General features: G+C 36.4%; 2 protein-coding genes across 9 annotated transcripts; one reads left to right on the top strand and one right to left on the bottom strand.

Annotated features, from left to right (window-relative positions):
- Positions 1–253: 253 nt before the first annotated feature.
- Positions 254–12,795, bottom strand: LOC112797998 (tRNA (guanine(26)-N(2))-dimethyltransferase 1). 8 transcript variants are annotated; one of them, XR_011880602.1, is made up of 10 exons: positions 12,339–12,788; positions 10,702–11,086; positions 9,967–10,308; positions 9,724–9,811; positions 9,348–9,469; positions 9,007–9,131; positions 8,832–8,904; positions 3,753–4,918; positions 2,265–2,511; positions 254–2,140 (listed from the first exon to the last, which is right to left on the bottom strand). XR_011880602.1 is itself a non-coding variant. In XM_072233941.1 (8 exons), exons 2-7 carry the CDS (start codon positions 10,792–10,794, stop codon positions 8,855–8,857), a joined length of 834 nt encoding a protein of 277 aa, XP_072090042.1. In that variant the 5' UTR covers positions 10,795–11,066; positions 12,339–12,795; the 3' UTR covers positions 254–2,140; positions 8,832–8,854. The 8 variants fall into 8 exon arrangements, 5 of the variants coding, with proteins under 5 accessions (XP_072090042.1, XP_072090043.1, XP_072090041.1 ...); XR_011880601.1 differs by having other exon boundaries at positions 10,702–11,066; positions 12,339–12,780; XR_011880600.1 differs by having other exon boundaries at positions 10,702–11,076; positions 12,339–12,731.
- On the top strand, positions 509–2,009 carry LOC112797999 (glucan endo-1,3-beta-D-glucosidase). Its single transcript, XM_025841138.3, has 3 exons — positions 509–757; positions 904–1,896; positions 1,956–2,009. Exons 1-3 carry the CDS (start codon positions 509–511, stop codon positions 2,007–2,009), a joined length of 1,296 nt encoding a protein of 431 aa, XP_025696923.2.
- Positions 12,796–13,765: the final 970 nt, after the last annotated feature.

Here is a 13,765-nt window from a genome sequence, read left to right as displayed (position 1 = left end):
AACTTTGCAAAACAGAGCAAAGAGAACGAGGATAGTGGAGCATCTTATAGGAAAAACCAGGATTTTGAACAATAAATTGAAAATCATGTTCTAATTTTTAAAAATTCAGGAAGAATTTTCTTTTAAACACAGTAGCTAATGAACTATATAGCACATGAAAATAATCAGTTTATGAAATTATTATAGTCAGATGGGTAACTTCAAATATTAACTAAACTTAACCATAAAATAGAAAAGACAAAACACATGTCAATGCAAATCCAAAATGCTTCCACATGTATCCCTCACCTATAATATATAGCAATCAATTCTTTTGATCTACCATATGGTTTGATTGTATCTTCAAAAGCCAAAGCTTATAACACAGTCTAAAAGCCAACATGTAACTAAAATTATCCCTTGTCTTCACTAAAGAGGCATCAGCATAGTTTTGTGAAATAAAAAAACCAACATTTGCATTATAAAACTCTCTGTCTCTCACTCAAGTTAACAAGTTCTTCCTATCAAAATGGCTCTCACAGGAGAAAGAGATGAACCTTTTCTGTTCCCATCAATGGATTATCAAGGTGACCCTCCCAAATTCTTCTCTTCAGACCTTCTTTCATCGCCTTTACCCACACATTCTTTCTTCCAGAACTTTGTTGAAGAAGATGGCCACAACTCAGTGTACATTCACCCTTACCTCATCAAATCATCAGCTTCCTCTGTTTCTCTCTGCTATCCATCTCGCCGTGTTCATTCTGGTTCCATATACCAGGTATTCAAAGCTGATCTCACTATCTCTTCCTCAACTCAACAAACTCAACAAGGTTCTCATTCTCATCATCATGTCATATCTTCCTTCAGTGATCTTAGTGTCACTTTGGATATTCCTTCTTCTGATCTTACTTTCTTCCTTGTTAGCCTGTTAGGGGATGCCCCTATGTTACTTTCTCTGTCTCTCATCAAACACCATTATTTTCGATAACCACTGTTCACAAATTCTCTTTCTTTACTTCAAATTCTTCACTCACCAAGTATGCCCTCAAGCTTGACAATGGCCAAGCATGGCTTTTGTATGCTTCTTTACCAATCAAGGTTAGTAACAGCTATGAGACTATGATCTCTTTCTCAAAGAAATATACTTCTCATGATCATGGGGTTTCTCTGGTAGTGAGGATAGCATTGTTGCCAAATTCAAGTTCAGAACTTGAGGATGTTCTTGACAGGTACAGCACTTGTTATCCTGTATCTGGTGATGCTTTGTTTACTAAGCCATATTGTGTTGAATATAAGTGGGAAAAGAGAGGGTTTGATAATGGTGATTTGTTAATGTTAGCACACCCTCTTCATCTTCAACTTTTATCCAAGGATGAGGGAAATGTTACTATTCTAGAAAATTTTAGGTATAGGAGCATTGATGGGGACCTTGTTGGTATTGTCGGAGATTCATGGTTGCTGAAAGCAGATCATGTTCCTGTGACTTGGTATTCTACTAGAGGTGTCAAAGAAGAATCTTTTGATGAAATCAAATCAGCTCTTTCCAAAGATGTAGCTGGTCTTTGTTCTTCTGAGATAACAACAACTTCAGCTTACTATTATGGGAAATTTATTGCAAGGGAAGCAAGGTTGGCTTTGATAGCGGAGGAGATTGGTTTTCTTGAAGTGGTCCCATCCGTGAAGAAGTTCTTGCATGAAACCATTCAGCCATGGTTGGATGGCACTTTTGATGGCAATGGATTTCTATATGATGCAAAATGGGGAAGGATTAGTATTGAAGCATACAGTGCTGGGTACTTCCTTTATGGAATTGCAGTGCTTGCAAAGATTGATCCAGCTTGGGGAATGAAATATAAGCCTAAAAGCCTACTCACTTATGGCAAATTTTATGAAATTGGCAAGAGGATCAAACTCCAAGTACACACGTCTTAGGTGTTTCGATCTGTACAAATTGCACTCTTGGACTTTATATGTAGATCTTTGTCATTGGGAAAGTGCATGGCAACAAGACAGCAACAGTGAAGCTGTAAATATTTACTATTCTGCTGCATTGATGGGCCAAGCTTATGGTGACATCCATCTTGCTTCCATTGGATCAACTCTTGCATCATTGGAGATTCATGCTGCTAAGATGTGGTGGCATGTGAAAGTTGGTGATAACCTGTATGAAGATGATTTTGCACAAGAAAATAAGTTAGTTGGTTATCTTTCTGCTAACCATAGACTTGATTTAATGCGCGATTATAAATGTGAGAGGGAGTGTAAGATTGGGTTTCATGTTTTACCCTTATTGCCTATTACTGAGTTCTTATTCTCCAATGTTGATTTTGTTAAGGACCTTGTGAAGTGGTCACCATCTCTGTATACAGTAAGAGACGGATGGATGGGGTTTGTGTATGCACTTGAAGGAATTTATAACAATCAAGTTGCATTGGACAAGATTAGAAGCTTAAAGCGTTTTGATGCTGGCAACACATTGAGCAATCTCTTGTGGTGGATTCACAGCAGACATTATTATAGAAAAATGGGATCCTGTCATGAGAAACAATGTTGCATTGGATAAAATATTTGTTTTCTTTTTTGTTGATGAGATTGGAGGCTAATTTTTTTTTATATGAAAAAAAATTGTGTAATTCATCATTATGGATCATTGGTGTGTTTTTCTTGAATATGGATTTTTTTTTTAAATTTTGAGTCACAAATCAGACCCTCAGATTTGGAGGAGTAGAGAAATCTAGGGGTCAGATTTCATAAGGTTACAAATTTGATGATCAGATTTGTAAATTGAAAAAAATTTAAAATAAAAAAACTCAAATTTAACCCTCAGATTTGTATTTTATTTAAAAAAAAATTTAAAACCACAAATCTTACCCTCAGATTTGTGGTTATCAACAAAAAAAAAAAAAATTAAAACACCACAAATCTGACCCTCAAATTTGTGGTATCCATATAAATCAAAAACACACAAAGTTTCCACCTTATTTAAAAACACCACCTTCTGCCCCCATATTAAAAATACAAAGCTACAAAAATGATGTTAAAGTTTGCAGCCTTTTATCTAATTAAAGAACAATTGAATTGGCAACCAAAAAAAAAAAAATTGAATCATGTAGTATCCAATTATCTAGTTTTTGCATTAATAAAAATAATTATTTTTATATTAATAGTATGAATGATAATTTAAAAAAATAGATGTCATTAATTAATTAATTGTATAAAATATTTTACATTATTAATATAATAAAATTAAACTCATTCGTAAAAAATAACTACTCAAATGATTTTATCTTTATATAAAAATAATAATTAATAATTATTAAATAATAAATTAATTAAATATATTAATTTTTTTTAATAAATTTTAAAGAGAAAGTCTAGGAAGCCAATGGCCTAAGCGTACAATGTGTACAATGAAGGTTTAGGAAGTATTAGAGATATGAACATTAGTGTTACGTTGTCTTGTCAGGTTACGCTTTTGGGATGAGTGGTTTCAAGAAATGGTATTAGAGTTCCAGATTCGGAAAGTTCGAACCTTGGTGAACCCAAAATTAGCTTTTTATAACGTGAGATGTTTATTATCCCTGGTATCTGGATGATTATTCTGGATAGTATAGGTGATGTTCATTTTATTCATAAACCAAAGATTTAGCCCATTGTACACATTGTACGTTTAAGCCATTGGTTCCCTAGCACTACTCAATTTTAAAATATAATCTTCTCACCAAAAGACAATTTTGTATTCGCCAATAATCACATATATAGCAAATATATACCTAGCATACAGAGCGATGGGTTGTTTCACTTGTTTGATGATAAGACTATAGATCTTCCCAAGACAGTTAGATGATGAACAACCTTTTCTCTTCCCACTAACAAACTCCAAAGTGCTCCCTGACCCTTCAAAGTTCTTCTCTGAAAATCTTCTCTCTTCTCCATACTCATTCTGCCAGAACTTCGTCCTCAACGATGGCAACATACAAGAGTACATTCATCCTTATCTCATCAAACCCTCTGATTCCTCTGTTTCTCTCTGCTACCCTTCTCTCTTTGTCTCCTCTCATTCCATCCACCAAGTCTTCACTCCTGATCTTACTATCTCTACCCCAAAAGATTCTCAATCCCGCCATGTTATATCTTCCTTCAGTGATTTCAGTGTCACTCTTGAGTTTCCTTCTTCCAATCTCACTTTCTTCCTTGTTAGGGGAAGCCCTTATGTTACCGTTTCTCTGTCACAACATGAATCTCTTTCCATAACCTCCATCCATAAAATCTCTTCTTTTTCTTCAAATGCTTCACCAAATAAGTATACTCTTCAGCTTGAGAATGGTCAGAAATGGCTTATCTATACTTCTTCACCAACCATATTTAGTTTTAGCTTTGACATGAAACTCGCTTTCTCCAACATTTCTTCTGGTGAGGCTCCTGTGATGGTTCGGATTGCAGTTATGCCAGATTTAAGCTCAGAAAACGAGGCTGTTCTTGACAGGTACAGCTCTTGCTACCCTCTTTCTGGAGATGCTTTGTTCACTAAGCCATATTGTGTTGAATACAAATGGCAGAAGAAAGGGCTTGGTAATTTGTTGATGTTAGCTCACCCTCTTCATCTTCAGCTTTTGTCCAAAGATGAGGGTAATGTGAGTGTTCTTAAACATTTTAAGTATCGAAGTATTGATGGGGACCTTGTTGGCGTTGTTGGAGATTCATGGATGTTGGAAGCAGAACATGTTCCTGTAACTTGGCACTCTACTAGAGGTGTCAATCAAGCCTACTATGATGAAATCAAACAAGCTCTTTGTAGAGATGTTGGTGCTCTTTGTTCTTCAAAAATAGCTAATACTTCATCTTCTTGTTATGGCAAATCGATTGCAAGGGCAGCAAGGTTTGCAATGATAGCTGAGGAAGTTGGTTTTCTTGACTTGATTTCACTTGTTAAGAAATTCTTGAAAGAAACCATTCAGCCATGGTTAGATGGCACTTTTAGAGAGAATGGATTTTTGTATGAAAAGCAACGGGGAGGGCTTATTACTAAAAGCGGTGCTGATAGTTCAGGAGCAGAATGTGGGTTTGGAGTTTACAACCTTCATCATGTTCAACTAGGTAACTTTGTGTATGGAATTGCAGTTCTTGCAAAGATTGATCCGAATTGGGTAAGAAGTATAGGTCAGAAGCATATTCACTCATGGAAGATTTCATGAACTTGGGAGGAAAAGATTCAAAATCTAAGTATACACGTTTAAGGTGTTTTGATCTGTTCATGTTGCACTCTTGGGATTCAGGGCTAGAGGATAGTGATGTTGGAAGATTTCAATTGATTAGTGGTGAAGCTGTGAATGCATATTATTCAGCAGCGTTGATGGGTTTGGCATATAATGATGCAAATCTTGTTGCTATTGGTTCAACTCTTGCAGCATTGGAAATTCATGCTGCTCAAATGTGGGGCCATTTAAAGAGGGATGATGAAAAGTTTGAGGAGTTTACAAAGGAGAATAGGTTAATGGAGGTTCTATATTCTAACAACAGGGAAAGTAGAGTTAAATGGAATACACTTGCCTTTGTTGGGCTTGGCATATAATGATACAGAACTTGTTTCATTAGGATCAACTCTTGCAGCATGGAAATTCATGCAGCTAAAATGTGGTGGCATGTGAATGGAGGAGGAGATAGTAATATGTATGAAGAACACTTTGTAAAGAGAACAAGTTAGTTGGGGTTCTATGGTCTAATAAGAGAGACCGTGGATTATGGTTTGCTCCTCCTGCGTGGAAAGAGTTTAGGCTTGGGATTCAGCTTTTGCCATTGGTACCTGTTTCCGAATTCTTATTTTCTAATAAGAGTTTTGTGAAGGTGGTTGTGAAATGGACTATGCCTGCTTTGGATAGAGATGTTGTTGAAGGTGGGTGGAAGGGGTTTTTGTATGCCTTGCAAGGAGTTTATGATAATGAAAGTGCTTTGGAGAAGATTAGAAGCTTGAAGGATTTTGATAATAGCAGAGGTAGTAGTTTTGATGATGATGCAACTGATTTGGTCATTACTGCCTTATTGCCAACTAGGAAGATAAGACAAAATGCATAAACCTCTTCCCATCACTTGGCAAATCAAAATGATTAAAAACACCATCTTTATTACTTTCTTAATAAGCGTTGTACCAAGTCCCTATATTTTACCAGGCCTAATTTCATTTTTTTTTATCACATTAATGAAGGTATTTATTTTATAGGGTATTATATCACCAAAGGTGGTGATTTGTGAAGATTATTTTGGAAATTCCAAGTATTAAATCACACCTATCATCATTTATTCTTACTAATTAACACACAAATCACACCTATCATCATTTATTCTTACTAATTAAAACACTGAAAATTAAAAGACTGATCTACTGAAAATTAAAAATTAAAACACTGATCAACAACAAAGAAATCTAAATATCATGAGATCAGAGTGAGACTTCAATAAGTTGATAATGTTGAACATCCCAGGCAGTAGCAATTACACTGAAAATTAAAACACTGATCAACAACAAAGAAATATGAATATCATGAGATCAGAGTGAGACCTCAGTAAGTTGATATTGTTGAACATCCCAGGCAGTAGCAATTAGTTTCTTCGTCATTGGTATGATTGTTCGTTACAACAGAATTCTTGATTCCTTCCAAATTGAAAAGAATTTGACCGAGAATGACCTCTACCCGAACCCTGGCCCCGTTAACCATCGGATTCTTCTCGGGAACAACCTCATCCCACAAAATATAGCTAAGAACACAAATAGATCTACAAATATGCTTGAAAACACGATCAATCGTCTTAAAGTCTTCATTGGAGTCCACCTTTTCCTTTTTCTCTTCCTTTTGATATGAAATCCATGGTTGACTCCATGACAATAATAAATTTTCGAGCGATTTTGTTGTTGATATTTTCTATCAATGTAGTCAACTTCGTCATGACCTTGGTCATAGTAGCGTGTTCGTCGTTAATTTTGGACAACAGGAAGAGGTACTGAGCTAGAACCTTTGAGAGCTTACCTGCGGCTAATGGCTCTTATGCGGATCCTCGCAAAAGACGCCGATTCAAAAAGTTACGCTACTTTTATTGCTATTTTTCAGAAATTGATCAATAGTCATCTTCTAAGCAACCAAAGCAGAAGAAGGTCCTTCTTCAATGGCTACTCTGTCATATTCTAACTCCAGACAAATTTTGCTGAGCATTTCTTCGCTTAATTCAACGGTCCATTTGAGAATCATTGATCGGACATTAGCACCTTCTTCTTCTTGGTGTTGTCTTGGTGGAAACTTAAGATCTATGAATTTACAAACCATACTAAAATTCTCGCGGCAGCGGGAGATGGACCTCAGCAAATACGGGAATCCAATTCCCCCAAGGATCGACCTTCCAATATTGTACAGTAGACGCTGGAATCCAGGTCGATCCTTGGGGGAAGGTCCTCCCGTATTTGCTGAGGTCCATCTCCCGCTGCCGCGACAATTTAAGTATGGTTCGTAAATTCATAGATCTTTAAGTTTCCACCAAGACAACACCAAGAAGAAGAAGGTGCTAATGTCCGATCAATGATTCTCAAATTGACCGTTGAATTAAGCGAAGGAATGCTCAGCGAAATTTGTCTGGAGTTAGAATATGACAGAGTAGCAATTGAAGAAGGACCTTCTTCTTCTGCTTTGGTTGCTTACAAGAAGATGACTATTGATCAATTTCTGAAAACAGCAATAAAAATAGCGTAACTTTTGAATCGGCGTCTTTTGCGAGGATCCAAATAAGAGTCGTTGGCGCCGCAGGTAAGCTCTCAAAGGTTCTAGCTCAATACATCTTCCTGTTGTCCAAAATTAACGACGAACACGCTGACCAAGGTCATGACGAAGTTGACTACATTGATAGAAAATATCAACAACAAAATCGCTCGAAAATTTATTATTGTCATGGAGTCAACCATCGATTTCATATCAAAGGAAGAGAAAAAGGAAAAGGTGGACTCCAATGAAGACTTTAAGACGATTGATCGTGTTTTCAAGCATATTTGTAGATTTATTTGTGTTCTTAGCTATATTTTGTGGGATGAGGTTGTTCCCGAGAAGAATCCGATGGTTAACGGCGCCAGGGTTCGGGTAGAGGTCATTCTCGGTCAAATTCTTTTCAATTTGGAAGGAGGAATCAAGAATTCTGTTGGAACGAACAATCATACCGATGACGAATCATGGAAGCAACTCAAGAAACTAATTGCTATTGCCTGGGATGTTCAACAATATCAACTTACTGGATCTCATGATATTCAGATTTCTTTGTTGTTGATCAGTGTTTTAATTTTTAATTTTCAGTAGATCAGTGTTTTAATTTTCAGTGTAATTGCTACTGCCTGAGATGTTCAACATTATCAACTTACTGAGGTCTCACTCTGATCTCATGATATTCAGATTTCTTTGTTGTTGATCAGTGTTTTAATTTTTAATTTTTAATTTTCAATAGATCAGTGTTTTAATTTTCAGTGTTTTAATTAGTAAGAATAAATGATGATAGGTGTGATTTGTGTGTTAATTAGTAAGAATAAATGATGATAGGTGTGATCTAATACTTGGAATTCCCAAAATAATCTTCACAAATCACTACCTTTGGTGATATAATACCCTATAAAATAAATACATTCATTAGTGTGATAAAAAAAAATGAAATTAGGCCTGGTAAAATACAAGGGTTTGGTACAACGCTTATTAAGAAAGTAATAAAGATGGTGTTTTTAATCATTTTGATTTGCCAAGTGATGGGAAGAGGTTTATGCATTTTGTCTATCTTCCTAGTTGTCTATCTCAATTCCTTATTACTTAAACAATAAATTATAGACATACCTCAATGGAAGCGAGAAGGATTCTCAAAGCCATTTCATGGCAATATTTTCCTCTCGGCGGATATGAACCATATCTGGTATGAATAGCATTTTTAAGAAGTCAGTCCACAACTCAAGTTATTGTTGAATAAAGATCACAACAAATAAAAGTATTAACATTACTTCGAATAGCAGACCTCCCCATTTCCCCCCAGAGCACTGCCATATCTGTTGCCGTACACATCAGCATACCTCCATCAGCAACAGATTGAACTGCTGAATCCAGGAACACGGAAGGTGAACCACAAGGATCAAGATCAACCTGGAAAAAAAGAAAAGAACACATCAACCCCATGAAAAATAGTTAAAGTAATAAAGGATATAAAAAATGACTTGCATGGGACAGAATAGCAGATCATGCATTAATTTCTTAATAATCACAACGGGTGATCTGGATCAGTATTGAGGGTCACCAATTAAAAGTCTTCTCCTTGTGTCTAAAGGTCAACCCAGGCATGTAACAACATCATCTACTCACCACGTCGAATTCTTTGGGGTGGGTTAGCATATATACAGGAGCATCAGCAAGATGAGACTCAACTTTTGAACACGCTACTGAACCATTGAATTTGATGTTCCTTCTGCAAGCGTCAACAGAAGCTGCTCAAGCAAAAATTCGGACTTAGTTGTCAACAGCATAAGCTTAATGATGCATACAAATAAGTAATTGCTTAAAGGAAAGGGCAATATAATAAATTGTTTAGATCAGAAAAAGTCAAAAGTGACAAACTAACAATATATGCACCGTCAACACAGAAAGCTAGATCTTTCATGTTTTTGATAAATAAAACAAATTTGGTAGAGAATATTCTAAGACTTCAATTCTTTTCTATAATGCAAAATCCTTGAATCACCTTGATCGTTGTCCAGAGCAACCACCTGACCAATTCCTTCCACTTCACGAGCATACCTAAGGGCCCTTAATCCAGAAGCAGACAATGCCTGAAGATATAAACGCATTAAACACAACACATGAGTTCCATAATGCATTGAAGAGGAAATTATCCAATAGCTATTAAATGTACAATGGCAAATGATGATGCCTGTACCAAATGAATTATGTAAATGGAACACAAACTTAAAAAACAATCTATAACCTCTAGAACTCTTGGTGGCTTCAGTTCCCTCTGAACTTTTCCATCTGCATTACTCATTGACTCCCCTTCCCCGTTGCATTCTTCAGAGCTCTTGACTTGCTCCTCTGCTGTTTTGTGCGGTTCATCAAGAGCCATTCCATTCCCATCTTCACATTCGCCATTATCTCTACAATCTTCAGGTGGAGATGCATGAGGGACATCCTCCTTGGCAGGTTCAGAAGCATCACTTTCAGATACTTTTGGAGCTCTTTTAGCTTTCTTGGGCAAATTTGCTTCATGTTCTTCCTTACGTTTGGATATAAAAGTTCTCAAAACAGCAATTGACATATCCCTGTTATTAACCTAATATGATAAATAAGAATGATAAGTAGCATTCACCAATCACCACCAACACACTATAACAAAAATCAAGCACATAAAATGCACCAAAAATAGATAAAATTCAAACTTGATAAATTCAGATGATATGCAATGAACTGTGACATCAATAAACAAACATTAAACAATCCATAACCACAAAATAACGCAACTTTGCCATTTGCCAATAATACTCAACTACACAAGTTCCAAAATTTGATTTTTCTCTGCTCTATGACCATTTTCTATTAGTAATTTCAACAAACACCTAAACTCAAACCCAGAAACGTATCCAAATCCCAGAACAAAATCATCACAAGCATGAAACTTGGAACCTGGAGAAGCATCAAAGAAGAAGAAAGGAGAGATTTTTGGGACCTGGGCTTTGTTATAGAAAACTTCATTCTGTTTGTGCATGAGAATCTCAGCTTCTCCTTCCTTTACGATCTTGAATTCACTGAGATCAGCCATTGCTGAGAGAATAAGAAGAGCAACACACTGTAGCGGTTTTTCTGAGAGTTAGAGCTTCTGTAACTGCAACTCAATCGTGTCTATATTTATCAAGGTTCTGAAAACCGGACCGGTCATCAAACCGTTTTAATCACTGGTTCACTGGTTTATTGGTCCAACCAGTCCAACCGGTGGTTCAACCAGAAAAACCGTTTTAGAATAGCAACGCGTGATGGAGAGGGAAGATTGTTGGCTATTTGTCCATAGTTGATTCCAAAATCAGAACCACTTGTCTGTATAAAACTATAAATGTCTCTTGAGAAAAACACAGTTTTGAAATATCAGAAAAATAAAATGCTTAAATTCCTATGCTGAATAAGAAGAATAAGTACACAACCAAATTGATAGAATCATATAACTAGAATGAATAATATATAAATTAATTAATGGTTTTTGATTCCTCTGAGGATGCAATGTAGTTTCTCTTTCATTCCATGAAGCTAAGAAGGAATAACATTCTGATAACTAAACAACTAGACTAGAATGTTCCATTAGCAAGAAAACATAGACAGAAACAGAATAAGATTACCCAGATAACAAAATCAGTTTTTTTCATCAACTTTGTGTGGAATCAAAAGAGAATCATGCAGAAGTATACAAGTTACACACCAGAAATAGTGAGAAGCAGCATAAGCAGTTTGAAGTAGGAGGAATTGAATAAATTTGCATGGCCTTGACATGACTTTGACTAATAACACATAAAAATATGCATTGAAAAAGTACAAAATTTCAATAAACATTACTAAACAGAGGCAAGAAAGAACAATCATCATTCAGCAACAAACATTACAAACAGCAACAAGTAATCACACTATTACCAAATTCAAAAAGAATGAAAACCAGATAACCCCAATCATAAACACCATTACCAAATTAAATAAAAAATCAACCAAAAATCACCTTGCAAATCAAAAACTCAATCTCTTGAACTCAATAATTACATCAGTTATCCAACTAAATAATTGCATCACAGTTATCATAAACAGATTTCAAAGCCTAGAAGCAGAGTGAAATTAAAAACATGAAGCATATAATAAATTAAAAGATCACCAATTGCAAATTTTTTAATAAGAACAGAAGTTAAGAACAATGAAAAATGAAAAAAGATTCAACAGTTTTCAACCCAATTTTAATAAAGCTCATCACAATGATTAACAACAACAAAAAGGACTGAAGGAACAGTGAATCAGTAACACGCAGTGCAAATTTAAAATTTAAAAGTTATCAATTTAAAATTTATCATCAAATACAATCAGTGAGCAAAACCAATCAACCAAGCACTGACTGAGTATTCTATTCTGATTCTGTGACTGGGAAGCAACAAATTCAGCAACAAATTTAAGTTACAGCAACAAATTTAACAAATCCAAGTAAAGTCCCGATTTACAGCAACATTTAGATTAGCAACAAGGCAAATTTGATTAGCAATTCAGCAACATGCAAAAATACAGGGAGAAAGGAAATCTGAAAAGAGAGAACAGGGAAGCGATGGTGCAGGGACTCACCAACGGTCGACGGCGAGTCGGCAACCACCCCACGGAAGGCGACGAAGCAAGAGACAACCCCACGAGTTGCTTCTGCCGCCGGCGACGAGACAGACGAACCACGAGATGCCAGTGACTGAGACGAGACTCGAGTGAGACTGGGAGGCAGAATCGAGCAGAGACAACCACGGACGACGAGCAGCAACCAACACGCACAGCTCGAGCACTCACTGGCGGAGGGAGGCGCGAGCAGCCGAGCACAGAGGAGAACGGCGAGATGCGAGCACCCGACGTGGAGGATCCGGCGAGAGGCCCGAGAGCACGAAGACGGAAGTTCTTGAGTGCGATGGACGGCGGCAGCAGTCTCTCATCCAACAGATGGCGACAACTATTGGTGGAGGCTAGGGTTTGCTTTCTTTGGTGGAGGCTAGGGTTTGCTGAAGGAAGGAGTTGGAGAAGGGGGGAATGGGGGGATGACGCGTGCAACTTTTTCCCTCTCAAGGAAGGAAACGAAGTCGTTTTCTCTAAACCGGCCGGGTTCCGGACCGGTCCGACCTGCCGATAACAGGCAGGTTCAGCGGTTCATGAATGGTTTTTAATTTTACGGTTTTGTATACTAAATTGGATTTTTTTTGTTGGTTTTCGGTTGAAGCGGTTCGACCGGCCAATCCGGTCCGAGTTTCAGAACATTAACTTGTTACAGAATACATATTTAAAATTACTTTGTTATAAATTCAAATTGAATTTAAAATTCAAAATTTTATCTTGTAAATACTTTAAATACATGTATTTTATCATTTATCAAGTATAGTTAATAATACACATTATTTTTGTCCTCTCTCTCTGTAACATAATGGTGCTATCAATTAATATTAACTATTTCTACTATATACTTTCAGACATTCCAAAATTATTTTTATTATTTTTCTTAAACGTATATATGTTCTTTAGTTTTGGAAAATTATTTTAAAACGAAAAGAGTATATCAACAGCTAATTTTTTTGCATATGACACACACTTTGGTGTAACACTGGATTATGAAACGTAGGAAAGATTTACACAGTTGTGACGACAGCTAGGTGACGGAGAGAAATCAGACGGTCCGATTTCTTGCAGGTGAGAGGGAACATAAATTGGACTTTTCGATTTGTGGTTAATGGATGGTTGTGTGCAAAGAAATCGGACTCACCGATTTCATGCACGGATGATAAAATTTTTTTGACCTAAATAAATCGGACCCACCGATTTCAAAGCTTTTGGACAAAAATTTTGCAGGGAACCTAAATCGAACCCAACGATTTCTGGGTATCTAATTTTTTTGGCGGGCCGTTCACTAATCAGACTGTCCGATTTTAATTTCAAAAAAATCAAATCACCAAGGAAGCGGTCGGACAGTCCGATTTCAGTTATATATATATACCCAACCCAAACTGAACATCCCACTTCAT

Source organism: Arachis hypogaea, chromosome 4, assembly GCF_003086295.3.
Source record: "Arachis hypogaea cultivar Tifrunner chromosome 4, arahy.Tifrunner.gnm2.J5K5, whole genome shotgun sequence".
Classification (NCBI taxonomy): domain Eukaryota; kingdom Viridiplantae; phylum Streptophyta; class Magnoliopsida; order Fabales; family Fabaceae; genus Arachis; species Arachis hypogaea.
The sequence above is the reverse complement of the archived record's forward strand: the minus strand, read 5'-3'. Positions and strand labels throughout refer to the sequence as shown.